General features: G+C 56.1%; 2 protein-coding genes across 13 annotated transcripts in view; one reads left to right on the top strand and one right to left on the bottom strand.

Moving 5' to 3' along the window:
* The window catches only part of PDE6B (phosphodiesterase 6B), a 44,271-nt gene extending 25,035 nt beyond the window's left edge, over positions 1–19,236 (top strand). For 9 of the 11 annotated variants that reach the window (XM_088793470.1, XM_088793474.1, XM_088793467.1 and 6 more), the window contains 19 exons: positions 7,927–8,067; positions 8,155–8,229; positions 8,384–8,448; positions 9,142–9,208; positions 9,416–9,463; positions 10,122–10,271; positions 10,508–10,651; positions 11,133–11,198; positions 11,644–11,790; positions 12,937–13,044; positions 13,370–13,479; positions 13,657–13,744; positions 13,990–14,090; positions 14,262–14,369; positions 14,920–14,983; positions 15,260–15,334; positions 16,698–16,781; positions 17,907–18,051; positions 18,781–19,236. In XM_088793470.1, the coding sequence (XP_088649596.1) occupies positions 7,927–8,067; positions 8,155–8,229; positions 8,384–8,448; positions 9,142–9,208; positions 9,416–9,463; positions 10,122–10,271; positions 10,508–10,651; positions 11,133–11,198; positions 11,644–11,790; positions 12,937–13,044; positions 13,370–13,479; positions 13,657–13,744; positions 13,990–14,090; positions 14,262–14,369; positions 14,920–14,983; positions 15,260–15,334; positions 16,698–16,781; positions 17,907–18,051; positions 18,781–18,842 (1,848 nt within the window). In that variant the 3' untranslated portion in view covers positions 18,843–19,236. Of the gene's footprint in view, positions 1–7,926; positions 8,068–8,154; positions 8,230–8,383; positions 8,449–9,141; positions 9,209–9,415; positions 9,464–10,121; positions 10,272–10,507; positions 10,652–11,132; positions 11,199–11,643; positions 11,791–12,936; positions 13,045–13,369; positions 13,480–13,656; positions 13,745–13,989; positions 14,091–14,261; positions 14,370–14,545; positions 14,984–15,259; positions 15,335–16,697; positions 16,782–17,906; positions 18,052–18,780 lie in introns of those variants that run through there. The other 2 variants (XR_012492117.2, XM_074319839.2) reach the window with 2 other exon arrangements.
* A 1,125-nt stretch (positions 19,237–20,361) lies between these two features.
* ATP5ME (ATP synthase membrane subunit e) lies at positions 20,362–21,907 on the bottom strand. 2 transcript variants are annotated; one of them, XM_019719354.3, is made up of 4 exons: positions 21,685–21,834; positions 21,424–21,478; positions 20,845–20,943; positions 20,362–20,438 (listed from the first exon to the last, which is right to left on the bottom strand). In XM_019719354.3, exons 1-4 carry the CDS (start codon positions 21,823–21,825, stop codon positions 20,413–20,415), a joined length of 321 nt encoding a protein of 106 aa, XP_019574913.3. In that variant the 5' UTR covers positions 21,826–21,834; the 3' UTR covers positions 20,362–20,412. The 2 variants fall into 2 exon arrangements, with proteins under 2 accessions (XP_019574913.3, XP_088649641.1); XM_088793515.1 differs by lacking the exon at positions 21,424–21,478 and having other exon boundaries at positions 21,685–21,907.
* Positions 21,908–21,922: the final 15 nt, after the last annotated feature.

Below are 21,922 nucleotides of genomic sequence, written 5' to 3'. Positions count from 1 at the left end.
AACACTGTCTGTAGTACAGATTGGTCATGTGGGTGTGAAGGTTGTTCGCCTGACGATCCTGGTGTACCACCTGTTTTGGGGCCCAGGGAAAGGGTGGCTCATGAGGGTGTGATATTTTCAGATGAAATTAGTATTGGGATTCTCATTTCTGTAGGTTCAGTGACTACAAGGCATAGCCTCTTGCCCTCAGGTTTCATTAAGTGTTATGCAGCAAGCTAAATTTATCTTCAGATTCTGTGTCCTCTTTATCTTCAGTATCACTGGTGACCCTTTGTTCTCACAGTTAGAAAAGTGTTATTAATTTCACCCACTATGTAGCAGGTCCATTGCGATGGCAGGGCACTTACGATTAAAATGGTGTCTGGTAAGATGGTCCTGATTGTTTCTGCTTCCTGTGCAACTGCTGTGCTTATGTGGGTTCGGATAGTGGTTAATGTAGGTGAGATAATGTACAGGTCAAGAGCCAATTAGGGAAATGATTGTCAATGTGTGGTCATGGAAATGCAGTTGTTCTGTGATGGGCAATGTCACATCTTGAAAGGCTTGTCGGAAGGGATCTGCCATGGAGATATAAAGACAAAGATGTGTAAGTTTGCTAAGGTGCGGCTTGTGGGGAAGGACGCAGTGGCTATGATACTGGCATGAACAGTCGGAAGGGTTCAATCCCTTCGCTTATTTTGAGTCTTTGTACGTAGGCTCTTCCAGCAGGCGGTGTGACGTGCTCGAGATGAGTGGTTGGTAATGCTTCTCGTTGGGACACGAATGCTTCTTGGACTATACAACTGTTGGTGTCACTGCGGTTAATGATGAACGAGCCCACGGGTGAAACGGTACTTTATGTTGTTGTGCAACCGGTAATCACAGTAGCGTGGGGGTCTCGCTGTTGGGCCGAGGAAGTGTGTGAAGTTCCATGGTACCAACAGATGTACTTATGAAGGGGATTTTAGTGTGTGGACTGGAAATTGTGGGAGTCAGTGGACAAATCCTCCTGTGACAGCAAATGCCGCTCCTAGTGACAGGACGCTGTGAAAATGCTACGACATCGTCTATGTCATGAAGTGCAGTGTGCAGTAACGACTTGGCAAGGACAGTCCTGCTAAATGTCCCACTGTGCGTAAGCAGATGGAAGCCACGACACACAGTACAGCGGGCAGCCCTCTGGTTACGTCTGTGTAGGGCTGCTAACCAGACGGATATATTTAGTCCTGCAGGAATGGCAATAATTGTAGTGGTGGATGTAGAGTGTGCTCATGTGTCAGTGTCTGTACCCACTGTGATTTCGTGATGGGTTCCTACAATAAACCCTATAGAGCCATAGGTATTATAGCCCAGACTGTTCCTCTGTATCCGAAAGGCCCTTTCCCTCTGATCACCATGTAACAGTCTGTGAACTTATTCTGAACCCTGGTGTGATAAGGGCATACACATGTGGGTGGCCAAAAAGTACATTAAATGTTGACATAAGATAGTGTCAGGGCAGCCGGCTGGCTCAGTTGGTTAGAGCGTGAGCTCTGAACAGCAGAGTTGCCGGTTCGATTCCCACAGGGGCCAGTGAGCTGTGCCCTCCACAACTAGATTGAAGGACAACAACTTGGAGCTGATGGGCCCTGGAGAAACACACCGTTCCCCAATACTCCCCAATAAAAATTTTTTTTTTTTTTTTAAAGAAGAAGATGGTGTCTTCTCCTGCAGAGTCCAAAAAAAAAAAAAAAAAAGCATTTGTCGACTGGATAAAACAATTTTCTAGGTAGTCCGCCTAAAAGGGTTTATTTGGGAAAAGGAAAAAGGAAAACCACCACAGCAGTGTGAGAACGCACACCTCCAGCTGACCAGCCAGCGGTGTACAGATGAAGCCATCTCTCAAAATGGCCCCTATATATACCCCCCACACACACCCCAACTCCCCCAACACACACACACACACACACACACACACACACACACGCACACACGCACAGGAAGTTAGAACCATAGCGTTCTAACAGGAAGTCAGGCCTAGAGAGTAAGCCCAGCTCCATCTAAACCTCACAGCTCCTGGGGCTGTTCTCTTAAAGTGCCAGTTCGCCTTTATCACAATCAAATGACTGTGTCCATAGCAGGGTAATTCCTGCAGCTAAGGCTTGGAGAGATGGTGGCAATCCAGCTATGATTAGAACTGAGCAAATGGATGGTGGCATCTGGTATTGGGACAAAGCTGGTTTTATATTAATAACTGTAGAGGTGCAGTTAATAGAACCTAAAATTGGTGAAACTCCTAGATGGAGGGGAAAATGGTTAAATCAGCAAAGTCTCCTGCAGGGGCAGGGTTACCAAGACAGAGGGTAGACAGGTCAGTGATTCCTGCGAGGTGGACTATTGATGAGGCTAATTGATGAGGCTAATGAGGGTAAGAATGAGGGAGGGAGCAGTCAGAGGCTTCTCCCAGGGAATACTGTCTGCTGGTCCGATTATTAGTGGGACTAGTCAGTTTCCGAACCCTCCGAGTATAATATACATGACTATAAATAGAATTATTACAAATGCATGGGCAGTGACAGCAACGCTGTGGATTTCATCATCTGCTCATAAAGCCCCAGGATGGCCTAGCTCAGCACGATTACAAGGCCCAGGGCGGTGCCCACCATCCCAGCTCAGGCACCAAATGTCAGGTGCAGGGTGCCAACGTCCTTGTGGTCTGGTGGAATGTCAACAGCTTGTGAGTAGAGGCGGCAGCCGAGCAAGCACTGGACTGTGATCTGGAGATGGAGTTGGGCCCCCCTGTACCAGTCCCCACACTGTGTTACACGTCAGCATATTCAGAGGAGCAGCTTCCACCATATCCATGCTTCTCCCTCCCGCCTTTCCCCCTTTATGTCCCAAAGTGCAATGCAGCCAGTGAACTAGGGTATTTACGTGTTAGCTGAAATTTCACTGGGGGAAAGCGCACCCACCTGGTAAGCCTTAGCCTAATGAAGGTGGTTGGTTGCAGTCAGTTACTGTGGGAGAGTCTCGCAGGCCTTATTGTAAGAGCTCCATGTATTGGTTTGAAGTTTTGAAGGCCCTTGGTCTGGGCTAACCTAACGTCCTACTCCAGTACTGGCACTTTTGGTGTTAAGGAGACAGTTAATGTAGATATCACAATTATGGGTAATAGAAAGTTTGTTCATTTTGTGTTTTCAAATTGTTGTTTAGTTTTTGGGTTGTGTGTGGATGGAAAAGTCAGTGATGCAGTGTGTGCCAGTCACACCTACCCGTGAGGTGTGTGCCAGTGGTACCTACCCATTAAGTGGTGCTGCAGTAGCTGCTAGTGCTGGCTGGTCCGATAGTTGTCACAGTAGTTTATTTCTTACTTGACCATTCTCTTGTGCAGGAAGCATGATGGGGGAGGCCTCCGAACTCTGATATAGTAAGTGGAGATAGTAAGCAGGGACCTTATTCCAAGTGTGAAAGCATTGCAGTTGGCGGGCCACACGTGAATAGCGTCAGTGTGGTGGTCACTATTAGGATGCATGTTAGAGATTTCAACGATTGTGGTTGGGTTGTAAGTCATGATGGCGGTTATTCGTCGTATGAGAGTTGTGAGAGGGCTACGATTTTTCCTACTTGGGTCTGCTTTAGTCCTCCTTGCGGCCTCCTGTGATTGACAGTAGGATACAGATAACTAGCAACACACTCAGACCAATGGGTGCTGAGATTCCGCATGCGGTGATGTTAGGCCTGGTGACACCTGAACGCCCATGTCACTCCAGGACCTCAGAAGTACAGTGGGCAGAGTCCGCATTTCACAGTGAGGACTGTTGGGGTGACAGGATCAGCATTTTCGTGACAATTCATTGTCCCGAGTACATTCAGTTAATGGTAATAGCTATTGTAGGGAGTACTGGTGTGGTGGCTTCTGTTAGGAATAGTTAGGGGAGGTTTCTAGGCTTCGTGGGTGGTATTGTTTCATTGACACAGGGACAATGGCTAGCGTGGGTATTTCAAAGCCGACTGGGATCATTCATCACGCCAGCTTACCATTACAATTATAGTTCCTGATACGACAGCCAACACGATTCAGATGAGGATGAGGGAGGAGTCAGCACAGCACTTCGGGGTGTGAGTCTGACGGCATTTGCAGCCGACCTGACTGCGGAACATGCTGGAAGGTGGGAGCAGGGAGATTTTTGAATTCTTAGGAGTAGGTGCAATTCCTATAATTCGGGAAGTAAGGGGATTTAACCCCCTACTATTTACTGTCTCAAAGTTACTCTTGTCCAACGTATTTCTCACATTTGTGGTGCGATGCTTCTTGATGGCAGGCAGGGCTGTGTAACATGCTAAGAGCCAGCACTCTGCTGGAAAGGTCTGCAGGAGGGTGTCAGCTGACTCATCATAGAGGGGCAGGAAGGTGGTGGGGCTTTGATGGCAAAGTTAATTATGTGGAGTTATCGTGCAAGGGCTGGTGAAAAGCTCCTAGAAATACGGTTGTTGTGAAGACATTTCTTACAGCAGTGTTGGCGTGTCCTGCCAGAAAAAAACAGCGCGAATGGGTCTCCTGTGTGTTCCCAGTTAAACCCAGAAGCCACTTGTATGCATCTTCTGTCATATCAAAGGCTCCGACTGGTCTGCGAGTACTGAGCTCCTTGCGTTGAGGCTGGAGGTCAGCATGGGAGCTGAGTCACGTGGTCCTGGGGAAGCACTCGTGTCACGTGCTTTGTGGACGAGCCCTTAGTGCCCGGCTTATAGGAGGACAGTTGCCGGTGCTCCCGCGTGCACTTGCCCGCACTGCTGCTCGTGCACCTGGGATGCAGTCTGGGAACTCGGGGTTTAGCCAGGTCTGGGCACAGTGGACGGCTGGGCTGCAGCGCAGGTGAGGCTCACGCTGAGGACGAGTGTGTTCCAGGCACTGGCACCCGCGCCACGAGAGGGCTGGGACTGGTACGCGGGTATTGGTGATGTCTGTTAATGAAGAACTGGATGCAGTCGGCGTGCGCGTGTCAGTCCGCGAGGCCTGCTACGCCCGGGCCCTCACGCGGTGGACGCCCCCAGTACTTTCCATGGCTTGCGGTGGGTAACACTGCAGTGGAGACAGTGGGGACAAGCGCAACAGGAGATTACGTAGGAGCTGCGCCTCTGGTGACCGCGGTTACGTTTCACTGTGGTCCCCGGGCTCCGCCTCCCTGGGCACCAGCAGTTACTTGTGTATTTATTACATTCATGTTATATCACCTACTACAGTGAAGGCGCTTTTGTGAAGTGTTTCTTTGTCCTTTCCTTCTGGGAGAAGCATAGAGTACAGGAAACCAGCCTGTGTCACTCCTGTCTGAGCTCAGACCACATGGGACTTGACTCCTTTCACAAAAGAACCATGAGTAGCTGTCACACCACTGGGGGACATCCCCATCTAACCCGGAGTGGCAAACCCTGTTGTCGCCGTGGAACAGGACTGGTGCTACCCCCTAGGGTAACAGCTCCGTGGTCACTTTTTTGGATCAATAGATGATACTATGTTTTGATGAGTCATTCTAAATTGTAATCACTCGGAGACTATTCTGTTTTCTGAGGTCACCTCAACCTAAATTGTTAGTCCATTTAAAGATGTGTTATCCCTGAGATAGTTAATAATTGTGCTTTTTGGACTAATTAATTAAAGATCCATAGAGTCTTCGCGTCTTATTTCTTTATTCCCGTTTCTTCACAGGAAGGTCAATTTAATTATTAAAAGTAAGAGACACTACAGCCCATGTGGGCCTTTCCTACGAGTCCTTCTTCAGGGAACAAGTGATCACGCTACCTGTGCAGTCAGGACGCCGCGGCCTTACACAGATGTCCCTGGGCCAGCAGTGTTGCTGGCAGTATTGCTAACAGTGGGAACGCCGGAGGTGACATCTGGGGCATAGGCAGGTGTTGTGTTTACCAAGGTTCTCTCACTTTTTAACCTTTCCGTGAGTGCGTGCCTGTGTTGGGTTACCACTTATTTAATGTGGTTTGATTCTTGGGCTGTTTATTTCTTTGGCAACTAGCTGTGGGTTATTCGTACGGATAGAACCTTGTGTAGGAACAAACCCTCTCCCACTAACAGTGCACTCCTGTTTGTGACGGAGGCCTCTTGTCGCCAACTGTGGCATTCTTGTGCCCACTTTCTGACACAGCTTGTATCTAAAATGCTGTACCTTCTCAGATTTGCAATTAAATTTCCATTAAAGTGATTGTTTTTTAGGTAAATTTAAATTTGAACAGAAACTCTCTTATGGACCAGCTGCTATCGCCGGGCCTGGCGGGCTATTCCCTCTACCTGAGAATCTCATTCTGGCCCAGGGATGTTGGCTCCGTGAAGGTGTTTGCAGGCACCTCGTCTGGTCTCTGGCTGTCCTCATTTGCTCTAGTTACATTGTTAGGTTCATGCTGGTCACAAGAAGATGAGCGAATGGAAGACAATGTGAATATAGTTTTAATTTCATTGTCTTAGTTCTTAAATTTGCGTTAGTTAGCTTTAGTAGTGGCGGCGTTCAACAGCTGGCTGTCAAAATTCCTGAACATTCAACAGCCCGCTCTTGAGAAATGACCACTAAATGAGCATCCTGGGAGCAAAAGTGGTCAGTTTCACTGGGTCACCTGTCCTGTCTGCTCCCCCTCAGGCATGCTGACACCTCCCTCCTGTGGCATGAGCACAAGGGGAGGCTTCGCAAGGCCAGCCTCCCCTTCTAGGGGGCTCTGTAGCCCTGTGCCCTGTCAGCCACAGATATAATTGGATGCCCTTGTCACCAAAGTCCCCAGCGGACTTCCAGGTGGCAGCCGGCCACAGGACCTACAGTTGAGACAGTATACAAATCTCACAGCTGTCCATGCAGTTGACAAACACACACTGAGCACCTTGGAGCATGGGGTGCCGCTGGGCCTCCTGGCCGCACACAGCTTGTGGTCGAGCGCTGGCACAATGAGACTGAAACAATGAGGCAGGGGAGAAAATGGGGTGCGCAGGGAGCTGCTCTGGCGGGAGCTGAGGGAGGGCCTTCTGTACACGGCCTTGGGCTGAGGCTCAATCAAGCGTGAGGCAGCCCTTACACAGGTGTCCCTTGCCTGTGCCAAGGAGCGCTGAGGGCCGTGGGAGTGCAAGAGGTGGCCAGTGGGCTGCCCCCTAGGGAGAAGACTCCAGTGCAAGTGGGGTCTTCAGAGCCCATCCCTGCCTGTGACACAAAGGTGGGGGGCTGCAGAGGATCGCAAGAGGGGCTGGCAGGAAGGGAGCCAAGCCAGGAAAACTATGGTGGAGGAGGAGGGCTCAGCAGCGGGCGGTGCTCTTTCCAGGACAGAGACACCCGAGGTGGTGCCTGGGGCGAGAGGTGGGGCAGGAGGGACCTGCCTTTGGGCCCCAGCTGAGGAAACGGAGGGGAGGACAGCCCCATGAGTTAGTCTGAGCCTGGCCACCGCCCTGGACAACAGCCTGGGGCCAGGGGGTGTGGGTGTCCAGGCCAGGGCCTCCTGGGGCGTGTCAGTAAATCGTCACTCTCTCAACTCCCTTTGCTGAGACCACCAGAGGACCTGATGTACAGAAAACAATGCATTCATGCTTTCAAAGCCCCGCTCCTCTCAATCTGATTGCGGAGGGCTGGCTCGTCAGATCTGGCCTTCCAAGCCCATGGCAACTGATTCCAGTTCTCAGTCGCTCACTGGCCCTGTGTGAGGTCTATACCGGGCAGGGAGTGGCAGGTATGTGGCCGAAGCCTGGAGGCCTCACCCTCCAGTAGGTTCCTGGGTCTCCTGGGTCAGGTAGCAGGAAGTCAGGTACTTGGATGAAGCCCTCGCTGGTGGAGTCTTTAGAGACGCTGTTGGGAGGGGCACCATGGTTCAGTGTGCCTCCAGGGCTCTGTGTGTGTGTCACGTATGTCAGCTCACACCCAGGTGCTGCTGGGGTCAGCCAGGTGTATGTGGGTGTGGCCACAGGCCCACAGGTGTGCCACCCCGCAGGTGCTGCTGTGGTCAGCCAACAAGGTGTTTGAGGAGCTGACAGACATCGAGAGGCAGTTCCACAAGGCTTTCTACACGGTGCGTGCCTATCTGAACTGTGAGCGGTACTCGGTGGGCCTCCTGGACATGACCAAGGAGAAGGTGAGGCCTCAGCTGCACGAGCGTCCTGGCCAGCTGGTCCACTTCGGAGCTGACGCACTGCCTGTCTCCTTTCTGTTCTCTGCCCAGGAGTTCTTTGACGTGTGGCCGGTTCTGATGGGAGAGGCCCAGCCGTACTCAGGCCCTCGCACCCCTGATGGCCGTGTGAGTCATAGGGGTCAGGCCAGGCCCACACCTCAGTTCCCCAGCCCCAACTGCAGGGCAGGGAGGACTGGGCAGGGTGCAGGTGCCAGGAGCAGACACCTGTGTCACCTGGGGGCACCCAGTGGGGGCCTCACGACTGCGGTCTGCCCCCCAGGAGATTCTCTTCTACAAAGTCATCGACTACATCCTCCACGGCAAGGAAGACATTAAGGTCATCCCGTAAGTGCAAACAGCAGGCTCCCTGTGCTGACTTGCTGACCTGGGAGGGACGGAATGGGGTGGGCAGGGAGGTGACATCTGGAGTGGACGTCCAGAGGATTAAGTGAGCTGCCCACATGGCCCTGTCAGCGGCAGATGACCTTAGAGGCCCCTCGGGGTCTCATCATGGCTCACCCAGCTACCCAGGCAGCTGGAGACCCCAAAGGGGAGTCCCAACTGTATATCCAGTGGGATGGGACAGGAGATGACATCCAGCCCAGCCAGCAGCACAGCCGGGGGAAGCTCGGGGCAGGACTCCAAGCTGCAGAGACCGGAGAAAGGCAGCCGGCTATTCCCAGCCCTGCAGCCACATTGCCATGTGGCGATCCCCACAGGCCTGTGCAGGGACTAGGATCCATAGATCAGGCCAGGCCTGCAGGCAGGTGAGCAGGCTCAGCTCCCGGAAGTGGCCCCAGTAGGGAACGGGGTTCCTAGAGGAGGGGCCTCAGGTTGGTCAGAGGAGGGAGGAGGCAGCACAGAAGCCCGCAAAGCTCACCCCACTGCTCCCCGAGTCCTCGCCAGTTCCCCCTCCCCACCCCACAACCTCCCAGAGCTCAGAGACTGCAGTGAGCGTCACACACACTGTGCCACCACCACACGCACCCCTAGCAGCCCGTGTCCGGTCCGCCTGACCCTCTGCCCCTCTGCCCCCAGCACACCCCCGGTGGATCACTGGGCCCTGGCCAGCGGCCTTCCAACCTACGTGGCAGAAAGTGGCTTGGTGAGTTCCCCGAGGCCCTGCCCTTGCCTGGTGCCTCCCTTGGTCCCTTGTGCCCTGGCCCTTCCCACCAGGCGGGTGCCTCCTTGCAGGCCCAGCCGCTGCCCCACTTTGCCCATCACGAAGCTCATTGGGCTGGACAGTTGTTTTTAGAACCCTATTGTACATTTGCCTACTTCAGCTGAAATTGTTTTTCTGGCCCTTTTTCAGATCTGTAACATTATGAATGCTCCCGCTGATGAAATGTTCAAATTTCAGGTATCTGTCTATTTGTTAATAGAAAATGCATTGCACTTGGGGAAGATGACATGGGGGTTCAGAAATGATGGTCTGAATTGGGTTTTGATGCGTAAGAAATGCCCTCAAAATCTCAGTGACTGAGAACAACACATATCTCCTGCTCACGTCTGCGGGTGTGCTGGCACATCTAGACCCCAGCAAGGGTTCAGGTCTGCTCCCCTCATCTTCACCTGGGGTCACATGACCAGGGCAGGCTCTTTCCTGGAGGAGGCAGAGGGTCAAGCGCCCTGGGAAGTAGGCTTGGTCATCAGGGCCTCCGCCGGGGACTGGCCAGTGTCCATACTTCACTGGTCAGGCGTCAATTGCGTGCGAGTTGGGACCAGCTTCATAATGTGTGGGGCCATGAGAGCCCTGTCAGAGTGAGACGCTGTGTGACTGGAGCACCAACAAGGAGAAGCCACCTCACGGGGTGTGCCCTTGTCCCCCTTGGTTCTAGGGGGCGGGCACATGGACGTCAGGTTCTCATGGGGGTGGGGTGGTGAACACACCCTGAGGAGCAGTGACCCAGACACTGCAGTTTGAGGGCAGAACAAATGAGGTTCGTCCTCGCTGGGTGACAGGCCCAGGCTGGCACCAGACCCACAGCAGCAGTCGTCCCTGACCCCTGTCCCTGCAGGAAGGCCCTCTGGACGACTCTGGGTGGGTCATCAAGAACGTCCTCTCCATGCCCATCGTCAACAAAAAGGAAGAGATTGTGGGGGTTGCCACGTTTTACAACAGGAAAGATGGGAAGCCTTTCGATGAGCAGGATGAGGTCCTCATGGAGGTAAACCCGTCACAGGCGCAGCTCTGGCGGTGACGCCTGTGTGGTGGCGGGACATGGCCGTCTGCCTCAGCCCCCGACCCAGCATTAGGCCCGAGGAGAATGGGGACAAGCTGGGAGGCCCCACTCCTGACAGCAGGCGCTCTGGCGGGCACCCTGGAGGCCCTGGCAGAGACGATCACCGCTTGGCACCTGTGCCCACGGCGGAGCCGGCGGCTGATACGCTGCCCGGTGTGCAGTCCCTCACACAGTTCCTGGGCTGGTCAGTGCTGAACTCTGACACCCATGACAAGATGAACAAGCTGGAGAACCGCAAGGACATCGCCCAGAACATGGTGCTTTACCACGTGAGATGTGACAAGGACGAGATCCAGCTGATCCTGGTACTGCTCCAGTCACTTCCGGTCTCCTCCCTGCCCAGCGGGAGGCGTGGCACCCCGGAGCTGTGACCCTGCCTGAAGTCCCACACCCTCCGCACAGCCCAGGGTGGGTCCCTTCCTGGGCCCTGGTCTCCTCGGCTGTGAGCGGGGAGTGACCAGCACCGTCCTCTGGCTGTGCTGCATGAGGGCTCCATTGGTCAGGAGAGCTCAGAACGGTGCCAGGCAGGGGCGTGCAGGCAGTGTGCGCCACCCCTCGTGCACTGCCCGCCGGTCGCTGAAACTGGAGGCTCCGGCTGGGGCTTGCTGCAGCCACCATTATTCTTCTGTGCCAGATGCCACCTTGTCCCACACTCACGAAGGGTGTAGCTCACACTGCCACCTTGTCACACACTCACAAGGGGGTGTAGGTAACACTGTCACCTTGTCCCCCAGTCACAGGGTGACTGTCACAGGATGTAGCTGATGCTGTCACTCTGTCTCCTAGCCAACAAGAGAACGCCTGGGGAAGGAGCCTGCTGACTGTGAGGAAGACGAGCTGGGGGAAATCTTGGTCAGAGTCAGATCCTCACTCTCAGGAGGAGGCTGGAAGGGCCTGGGGGGGGCGGATTTCTTTATTCTCAGGAGACTGTGTTTTCTTGTGATGTTTGCTGCTATGTGCATGGCTGGTACCCATGTCACATGTGCACCTGCTGCGTGTGCACCTGTGCCACGTGTGCCCTGTGTGTCTTTGCATGTGCACATATTTGCATCTGTCTCCCTGCCAACATCACTCTGTCTGCCCAGCAGGGCAAGTTGTTGTTGGGCCGCAGGTGAGAGGAGAGGGCAGGAAGGGGGCTGAGCCAGTAGGGCTTCAGTGTCCTGGGCTACAGGCCAGAGCCTGGAAGGGCAGATGTCACCAGACGCCTGGAGCATCTGAGGCTGGACAGAGACAAGGCATGAGTGGGGCTTTGACATGAGTGGGCCTGCCTCCCTTAGCTCCACAATCCCTCCCACAGAAGGAAACGCTGCCAGGACCCACCAAGTTTGACATCTATGAGTTCCACTTCTCTGATCTGGAGTGCACGGAGCTGGAGCTGGTCAAGTGCGGCGTCCAGATGTATTACGAGCTGGGCGTGGTCCGAAAGTTCCAGATCCCCCAGGAGGTGGGGTCATGCTCAGGAGCCCCAGGTCCGCCAGGAGGTGGGGGATATGGTTGGGGTCCCAGATTCACCAACCAGTAGGGGCATGGCCAGGGGTCCCAGGTACCCCAGGAGGTGAGGAAGTGGGGGACATGATTGGGGTCCCAGATTCCCCATGCAGTAGGGGGCATGGTCAGGGGTCCTAGTTCCCCAAGAGATGGGAGAGATGTGCTCGGGGGTCCCAGGTCCTGCAGGAAGTTTGGGGGTGGGCAGTGAGTATGCCCAGAATAAATGACTGCTTGGGTGGGTGGGTGGAAAGTGTTACAAATAGGAGTTCCAAGCAACATCGTCATTAAGTGCATCATTGGGCAATAGTGGGGGCTTGCTGTGGTGTGGAGAGGATGCAGAAGCAGCCTGTCACCTGTACAGAGAGCACACGACATCCTCCCAGTGGGAACACTGAGGTCCTCAGAGACCATCCCATGGAGAAGACAGCCTGCCCAGTGGTGCCCACAGCTCTGCTGCTGCCCTCTGGGTTCCCAGCTTTGCCCCAGGGAGCATCTTTCGCCCCAGGAGCTTCCCCACTGCCCACCAGGGAACCAGCTTTCCTCAGGGCAGCAGGCTGGCATTTCCAAAAGACATTTTACCAAATACTAAAGGAAAACACAAAAGGAAAAAATACAGAAAGTATTAACAGGAAAAATAAAAGATTCCCAAATAATTCTCTGTCACTAAAAATCCCAGCAGCAATAAGAGTCCCCGGGGTCACCTTCTGTGGGCCCAGATAACTACCCTGCAACTCAGCCTGTGTTCAGCCTATGGACCTGCTGCCACCAGCCTATTTCTCCATCACCCCTGCCAGGTGCCGACACATCTTGCTCCAGTCAAATACCCGTGCCTAGCATGATCCTTCTAAAATACCGCAGACCCCTCACTGGGGTCCTCTTGCCAATTTGGGGCTGGGAGACAGGATGGAGGCCCCGAAAGCCCCATGACGCTGGTGCTGTTGGGCAATGGGCATTGTCCCCCTGGGCTGCAGGCAGCCCCCATCTACCGGCAGGTCCAAGGAGGCACCCGTCACACCCAGGAAGGCAGTGCGGGCCAGTGGTGAAGCAGGACGGGGAGGGTCCTCCGAGGGGACCGGGACTCGCGTCTCACGCCCTCCCTCAGGTCCTGGTGCGGTTCCTGTTCTCCGTGAGCAAAGGGTACCGGAGGGTCACCTACCACAACTGGCGCCACGGCTTCAATGTGGCCCAGACCATGTTCACGCTGCTCATGGTGCGTGAACTGGCAGGGGGCAGGGCGCCTCCCCCGCACACCTGCTCCTGACTAGGGTTGGGATGACCCTGCCGGTGGGCTCCAAGGACTGTGCCCCAGACCCCCGACAGTGGGGTGGGGCCTCGTCCGGCAGAGCTGTGCAGGCCACGCCCCTCTGACTGGCGCGCGCCCCACCTGCCCGGGAAGTGGGTGCAGGTTTGGGGAGGGGCAGCAGGTCAGGCCCAGCGCCCCCATGCCCTCCCCACTTGCCCCCCACCCCTAGCAGGGAAGGGCGGGGGGCAGCGGTGCTGGCCGGCTGCAGGACCCTGGGCGCCTGTCCCCTCAGACCGGCAAACTGAAGAGCTACTACACGGACCTGGAGGCCTTCGCCATGGTGACGGCCGGCCTGTGCCATGACATCGACCACCGCGGCACCAACAACCTGTACCAGATGAAGTAGGCGCGCTGGGGGCAGCGCAGCGGCGCGAGGGGCTGCCGAGAGCTCCCGACGCGCAGCCGCGGCTGGGGACAGTAGGGTCCCCTTTGACGGGCCGCAGCGCCCACGGGGTGCCCCTTCCCCGCCACACTCGGGGCTTCTGACCGCTGCGTGTTTCTTCGTGAAACCTGTGACAGGTCCCAGAACCCCTTAGCCAAGCTGCACGGCTCCTCGATTCTGGAACGACATCACCTGGAGTTCGGCAAGTTCCTGCTGGCCGAGGAGGTATTTCCGACGACCGACCGGCGCCCCAGCGGGCTCCACACCACGGGCCTTGGTCCCCGAGCAGGAGTCGGAGCCGCAGGAGGGTCGCAGGCCGGGCACCCTCCGCGGGGTGGGCTGGGCTGGGCGTGAGGCCACCGGGTCTCGTACCCATGACCGCCGGGTGAAAGTTGGCAGGCAGCGCCCGGACCCCCCAGGGGGGGGGGGACGAACCCAGGGCGGCACCCGCGACAGACCCCCTCCTGCAGACCCTGAACATCTACCAGAACCTGAACCGGCGGCAGCATGAGCACGTGATCCACCTCATGGACATCGCCATCGTCGCCACCGACCTGGCGCTCTACTTCAAGTGGGCGCCTCGCAGCCCCGCCCGGGACTCGGGAGGGAGGCGGGGGAGCCCGGCGGGGGCGGGGGCGGCGCCAGTGCTGGAGGGGTGGGCGGGGTCAGGGTCCTGAGCGGGCGGGGGGCGGGGCCTGCGCCGGTGAGGGGCAGACACTCTCCGCTCGTTCTTCGGGTTCAGGAAGAGGACGATGTTCCAGAAGATTGTGGATGAGTCCCAGAAGTACGAGGACAGGAAGAGCTGGGTGGAGTACCTGTCCCTGGAGACGACGCGGAAGGAGATAGTCATGTGAGCTGTGGGGTGGCAGGGACCTCCGCGTGTGGTCCGGTGGTTAATCCTGCGACACACACACACCCAAGACCAGGAGACCGCGGGGTCCCCGAATGCTCCAGGATGAGAATAGCTCCTTTCTTAATGGCTTTGATGCTTCAAAACAAATGTTTCACCTTGCCCCTCATTTTCAGGGAGACCGCGTGGGACTTGGGGTCAGACAGGCCATTTCCCTAGTTTGTGAGCTTTAGCAATACTTCACTCACCTTGGGAGCCTCATTCCTTCATGCACACAGTGGAGATTCAGGTTCTCCCCCAGGCCGGTCCCAGAAATCCCAGAAGGAAGCATGTGCGTATAAGTCACCACATAAATCCTTCTTGACTTTAATTTGGGCTGCAGATGAGGGGAAGCAGAGGGGGAGTGGCTGTGCACACACTGCTCTGCTAGAAGGTCACAGGCCAAGGACCTGTGCCCAGTGGTCACCAGGCCTCTTGCGGCAGGAGGGCACAGGGTGGGCTGAGGGAGCGAGGCACATCTGGGCCCGCCTGGACCTTCCTGTGCTTGCAGGGCCATGATGATGACAGCATGCGACCTGTCTGCCATCACCAAGCCCTGGGAAGTCCAGAGCAAGGTCAGTGCTTCGTGGGCCTGCACCAAGGGAGAGTCTGGGGGCACATCCATTGGTCTGCAGGCAAGGCTGAGGGCTGCCGCCCTGTTCGGGGACCAGGCCAGCAGCTGCTGTGGTGGAAGATGCCGCTGTGCTCACTGCCCATCAGGCCTAAATCGTGGGGCTCCCAGCGGACCTGGGGTGGAGAAGATCGAGGGCACAGAGCCTGCTGCATGTTCTCAGGAAGTTTCTGCCCAAGCACTGAACTCCACAGGATAATCGCTTTTTTGTGCCCCCCAGGTCGCTCTGCTGGTGGCAGCTGAGTTCTGGGAACAAGGTGACTTGGAAAGGACAGTGCTGGATCAGCAGCCCATTGTGAGTGTTGCTTCCAGAATCTTCTACCACTATTGTCATCCTTAAGAGCCTCAGTCTGGTTTGGTGCAGACGGGACCCTGGGGATTCTGAGGTCCTGGGGCCTCAATCTCACTTCATGGGTCACGTGACATGAGCTGGGTGTGAGTTTAGGTGGCTCTGGATCTGGGTAAAGCTGTGATGCTTATGCAGAGGCCAAAACTGGCAGAACCAGGCTGTGGCTCGGAGCCGAGCATCTCTGTGGGCCCAGCCAGCTGCAGTGAACACAGCTGGGCTTTCTCCTGCTCCAGGAATGTCTGGGACAGGACAGGCCTGGCCATGGGGAGGGTCAGGCCAGAGAAAGCCGGTGGCTGGAGCCCAGGGACCCACACCGTGGTAGACAGATGATGCTGGGGTCTTTGGGTCCTGAGTGTGGGCTCAGGAATGTGCTGCCAGACCACAGGGCCCCACATAGGAACCAATGGGACAAGCAGCACAGTATTGTCCAACATGTGGAAGAGATGGAAAGAGGGTTTGCCTCACAAGGCACCTCCAGTCAACAAATACTGTGTTTCCCTGAAAATTAGACCTAGCTGGACCATCTAATGCATCTTTTGTAGCAAAAATTAATATAAAACCAGGTCTTATATAAGACCTGGCCTTATATTATAATAAGACCCTGTCTTCTGTTAAAGTAAGACGGGCCTTATATTAACACGTTGCGTACGGATCACGAGAATCTTCACAAGGGACTTAAACCCCGCCGTACGCAACGTGTTAATTTTTGCACCAAAAAACGCATTAGAGCTGATGGTCTGGCCAGGTCTTATTTTCGGGGAAACACGGTAGCTGTCTGAGCACTGGTTTGAGAAGGCTGCAGGAAAAGGTGTCCTGACCAACTAGCAAAGTCTCTTGGAGGAAGGACGGGTAGCCCGTTTGTCCCCTCTGGCCCAGGCCTCTAAGATCATTCGTGGCTCACCTTCGCCACGCCAAGACCGTAGGTAACTGTGAAGAGACTGACAGGAGGCAGCTCGGTGGGTCCGGAGTCTGTGGACAACAAGGACAGCTCCACCAAGCTTACCTAGGGTTTGCCCCACAGGGAGCCTCGGGGCTGTGGCTCAGCACCATGGAGAGCTCCCGGGGAGCTGGTGGGAGGGGCTCGGGGCCTAAACCCAGCACTAGCATTAGCGCAGCTCTGCCAGATGGCGGGGGACGCTGACCCGGCTGCCCTGGAACCAGGGCTGGATGGCTCAGGGGTCATCCTGTGGGTGCTGCTCATTCTGCGTCTCCATGAATACGGTCAGCCACACTTGGGGGTGGGGGGGTTGAGTGAATCTTGGGTGCATGCCTGCTGCTGGCGCCTCACCATGTGTCTGCTCCCTCAAAGCCCATGATGGACCGGAACAAGGCAGCCGAGCTCCCCAAACTGCAGGTTGGCTTCATAGACTTCGTGTGCACGTTCGTGTACAAGGTGAGCATGCCTGGGTCACAGGCAGAGGAAGGGACCGGTGGGGTCACCTTACCGCCCAGCACCGCCCTGGCACCGGTCCTCCTCATACCTGTACTTACAGTCGGAACAGTGTCATCCCAAGGGGAGGCCACCACCCCCTCGTCCGGTCCCGGTCAGTTCTTCAGAAGCACTACGTGCTTTCCCACAGGCTTTCTACCTCTCGATGTCCTGGCACTGGCCTTGAGATCTCGCCTCAAATGCCCCTTCCCCACAGACCATCTAGGGCACCCCCACTCATGGCTGACTGAAACTTGTCTGCGGGTGCACTTGTTTGGTGTCTGTGAACCCTGAGAGGACAGGGCTGGGTCCACCTGGCACAGCTGTTCACCCAGCAAACACGTGGCGTAACTGACAAGTGACAGTTGGACACTGACAAAGACTCGGACCAGGTGCTGTGGCATCACAGCTCAGGCACTGCGGCGGGTCTGACTGCACAGCCCCTCCCTGGTGAGGCCCCGCGTGCCCAGCGGCTGCACTCCGCCCTGTCACAGGGCTGTGGGGGCAGCCCCCTCTCCCTGAGAATGCCTGGCTGAGTGAGGTCACCCCTGAGTGGAGCGGTCCCGCCCCTCCTCAGCCCTCATGCAGCCCACCCACACTCCCCTTTACCGAAAGCCCAGCTCCTTCCTGCCTCTACAGCGGGGCTGAGTGCTGGGGAGGAGGCACGACCAGGATATGCCAGGATATGCGTCCAGCACGTGTCACAGGTCACAGCCCCCCCGCAGCGCCCCTTCCCACGCTCCACAGCTTGTGTGCACGTGTGTATGCGTGCATGCATTAGCATGTGTGTGACGTGTAAGAGACACGGGAGGAGCACAGGACCCACATGTCTGCCCGTCTCCGTAGCCTTCTGCCTGGGGTCTCCCCTCTGCAGTTGGCACATTGTACTCTATTCTTGGGGTCCTCACCCCCCACCGCCATGTCATAAGCTCCACGTTGTGACTTCAAGAACACAGACCCACGCCCTTCCCCCTTCTCAGGGCTTTGCTGGGAAAGTGACCTCACAGTGGTCCTTCCTACTCCTGCCAGGCACACCCCCTCCCCAGGAGCATTTGGGGGTGCATTCCGACTTCTTGATTTCCTTTCCAGGAGTTTTCCCGGTTCCATGAGGAGATCCTGCCCATGTTCGACCGACTGCAGAACAACCGGAAGGAGTGGAAGGCCCTGGCAGACGTGCACGAGGAGGTGAAGGCCCTGGAGCAGCAGCAGCAGCAGGAGACAGCGGCCAAGAAAGGTCTGGGCCCTGCTGCGCTGTGCTGGGACAGGGGCACGGGTTAGTCGCCAAGTCAGTGTGAAGGCACAGGATTAACCAGCAGCTAATGTAGAGCAAGGGTGGGTTCCTGACAGCCCTGTGCTGGGAGGCCCATCCCAGGGGATCTGCTAACAAGCCTGCACTCAAAGGATGTCCTCCTGTTCCTCCCAGGAGGAAGTAACAGTGTTACTGTGTAACGAGGACCAAAGCCCCACTGAAATACCATGAACGCTCAACAGCCTTTCTGTTCAAACACCAGTTCCCTCCCAAGAAACTCAGACTCTCCCTACATTTCCATGCCACCCTCACAATCAGCAGACAAAAAAAGTTAACAGAGCTAAAGGTGGCCCTCCCTGCACTGTCCTGTTCACCCTCCCTTCCGGGAATGTGGCCACACTGTGACAAGTCAGCACACCCCACGTTGAAATGCGTGACCTTTTTTCCTGGTTTTTGCTTGTGCTGGATCACCTCAATGGGGGACTTTTGTAGTTTTCCTGCTGTAGGGAGGGAACCAACGTAGAGGTTTCAGGGTTGCGGGTGGCCAGGCCTGAAAAGTGGCACCAAGGGCAAAGAAGAAAGGCTGAGGCCCCGTTAATAGGCTTAGGCTGACCTCTGACCCTGCCCACCCCTCCACAGGGCTGGTAGTGGACATGGGGAAGGGAGCCCAGCTGGTGCACACAGCGCTCACTCACGTCCTGTGTTCTCTTGCAGTTGGCACAGAAGTTTGCAATGGTGGCCCAGCACCCAAGTCTTCCACCTGCTGCATCCTGTGAGCCGGCCACTGGGGCCTGATGGCTCCCTCACCTCACGCACACTCAGATTCTGCCTCTAAGCATTTGCTACAAGAGGTTAAGGAAGGCTGACAAAGTGACTAAAGACATTTTTGGATACTTTCAATTTTTATTTTTTTTTTAAGGTTTGTGGTTTTATAAACTAAAGCCAACTACAAGTAACTTCAAAAGTAGCCTACCTTACACTCCCTCTTCTCCATCTTTGGACACAGAGTGATCAACTGAGACTGTGAAGTCTCCGAATTGGCTAAAAGCACTGGGCGAGAAGGTTCAGTGCACAAGGGAAGATGGGTAGGCATGGCTTTCTCCCATCTGGGTTAGGACAAAACGTGACCAGAAACTTAGACTAAAATAAAGAGGAAACAAGTTGCCCTTTTTTCATGTGGTGAAAATGATGGCAGAGGACACGTGGTATGTGCCCAATCGGAAAATTCTGCCAGAAAGGTCAAGGGCGTGGTGTTGCTCTGAACCACTCACAGGCACAGTGGTCAGATGGGCCTTACTGCCAACACCTATGGTCTGCCCTTTACAACGGAGGGTCCCCTTACTGCAGCAACCATCTGCCTCCAGTGGCTTAGTTTGTGAGCCACAGTCACACCCAAACCGGGCAGCACAGGACTTACACTGAGACTCACACTGAGACTGAGACTTGAGAAGGGTCCTAATAATCTGGTACAAATGAAGGATTTTAACTCCCAATGTGAGCTCCAAGGCATTTGTTCCCAACATTGAATGACAACCCCACGGGAAACTCCTTTCAGCTTCAGGTTGAGGCCAGTCGTTCTAAGGCCAATTCAGGTGCCACTGAGGCCCACCCAGAGCTCCCAGCAGGGGTGCGGTGGGGGTGTGCCATCTGGTAAGGAACAATTTAGTTTCCATTTCAGTGGTCAGAGACCCTGGTGACAAGGTCCTATGACTGGGGCCCATGCTCCCCCAGTTTCAAGGGACTCAGTGCCAACTGACTATTCTAGACGAGACCTCACCAACCTCACAGGTGTGTTCACACAAACCTCACCTGAACCAAAAGCAGGGCTTTCAAGTGCTGATATATTGTGCCCCATTTTCACATTAACTCAATTAACAAATGAAACTAGGACTCAAACCCTAGGAAACTTGCACACAGCTGGAAGCAACAACATTCCAGCACCAGGCCTCAGGTTGGAAGGGTGCAGCCAGCTCGGGCCAAACCTGGCTGTCCACTCAGGTACTGAACAGCTTATGGAGTACCCCAGCCTGGTCGTCAGGAGGCCAGAGATCCAGGTCTCAACTATAAGGGCATCAGGACCCCCAACATGTGTAGTACCTGCCCCCTGCTCTGGCCGTCCAAGGGTCCGGGCCAGCCATGTCTCCGTTACAAACTGCACTCTTTGGGGCTCCCCACCTGGATGCCCCAGAGAACAGGTAACAGTTTCTGTGCTTCCCCTCCCCCACATCCTGTGTCTGAAAACCCCTCACATCCCCACTGCGCACACACACAAGACAGAAAAGCAGAACCAAAGCGTCACAACACAGGAAGCTTTATTCGTCCACACTGCTTTGGAGGAAGGTAGGCTCACTTCAGGATGCTGTCATCTCGGGCTGAAAGGTCAGAAGACGACGCGTGCGTTATTACACGCTCAGGCAGTCCAAAAGGACCACTTCAGGTTTTCGGTGTGAAACCAGCTATTTCTAGTTCCAACTAAGAGAACGCCCCACTTAAACTCCCTCACCCTGCCAGCTCCTCCGGGAAGCTGCCAGGGCAGGAGGGGGAGGGGTGTCTGGTTCTGGGGCCTCTGAGGGAGACCTGGCCAGTCTGTATTTCCAGACAGCTAACCTCCTGGGCCTACCACAGGCAGTGTCACCATGTCCCCCCCCAGGACGACCCACTGTGCCAGGCGGGATAAAAGGAGACCACCTCCTCTACTGCGGGAGCACTTGGGGCACCAGATGCTTGTTTCTGAAAACCTGGGGAGGACAAATCTGTTAGAGTCACTAACAGCTGTACCTTCTGCCAACTCTCGCTCGATCCGTTTTAGCTCATCCTGCTTCTTTTTCTCCTCCGCGGCTATCCTCCTCTCCTCTTCTGCCCGAGGTTTCAGGTAACCTGTTTAAGGAAAGCAAGAAGGGAAGGGCTCTGCATGAACTTGACCGACACGCTGCTGAGAGCAATGTAGCCCCACGCAGTTATCTGCAGGTGCACTGTGAGCCCTGACGTGCCTGCTTTCAGTTCTCCGTCACCTCGACGTAGGTCAAGGCCTGACCTTCACCCCTCAACAGGGAGCCCAACCCAGAGGGCAGTTCCAGGCTCCCCGCTGCCCCAGGCGCCCTGCCGCCTCGCGCACATCCCCGCTCGCAGTGGCAACAACCAAGGGCTTTGCAGCTCCCCGGGCAGTGCGAGCACAACGCCCTTCGCGTCCGGGCGCCGATCCCGAGTCAGCCTCCCGCGCCCGCCCCCTCTCGCCAGTAGCGCGTTTACTCCGCGGGGTTTACTAGGCGGCATCGCAGAGCCCAACAGGCTTCGAGAAGCGCCCAAAGCGCCCACCCATCGGCGGGGGCGACGGCGCGGCTGCCCGCGGTCACTCACTGTAGCGCTTGGCTCCGTAGGCCACGCCGAGGAACAGGGCGGAGTAGCGGCCGAGCTGCGGGGAAAGGGCGGTCAGAGGCGGCGGGACCAGGGTCCGGGGAGTTTCGCAGCGCGCAGTGGACGCAGGAGGTGGCTCCTGGGTGGGGGGGGGAGGGGATCGCACGCGCGGGGACGGGGGCACGGGGCGGGGGTCCCGGGCTCGCACGCGCGGGCGCCTACGCGGAGCCGGGCACCGAGCGGCGGCCGCGAAACCTGGTTCACCTTGATGAGCGGGGAGACCTGCACCGGTGGCACCATCTTGTCCGTGACCTTCGCACCGGAAGAACAGTGTGGGGCGGAACAGGACGCCACAAAGCCCCGGAAAGCCCGTGGAGTCGTGCAGGCGTACCGGGAAGCACGCATGCGCTGTCGGCGACGAGCGGACGCGGATTTGGCGCCCCCTGGCGGCCGGAGGGCGAATGGCGCCCGCACGCTCCGGGTGCATGTGACGTCACTGGGC

Source organism: Rhinolophus sinicus, chromosome 1 (genome assembly GCF_057876585.1).
Source record: "Rhinolophus sinicus isolate RSI-liver-muscle chromosome 1, RSI-T2T, whole genome shotgun sequence".
NCBI classification, from domain to species: domain Eukaryota; kingdom Metazoa; phylum Chordata; class Mammalia; order Chiroptera; family Rhinolophidae; genus Rhinolophus; species Rhinolophus sinicus.
The sequence above is the reverse complement of the archived record's forward strand: the minus strand, read 5'-3'. Positions and strand labels throughout refer to the sequence as shown.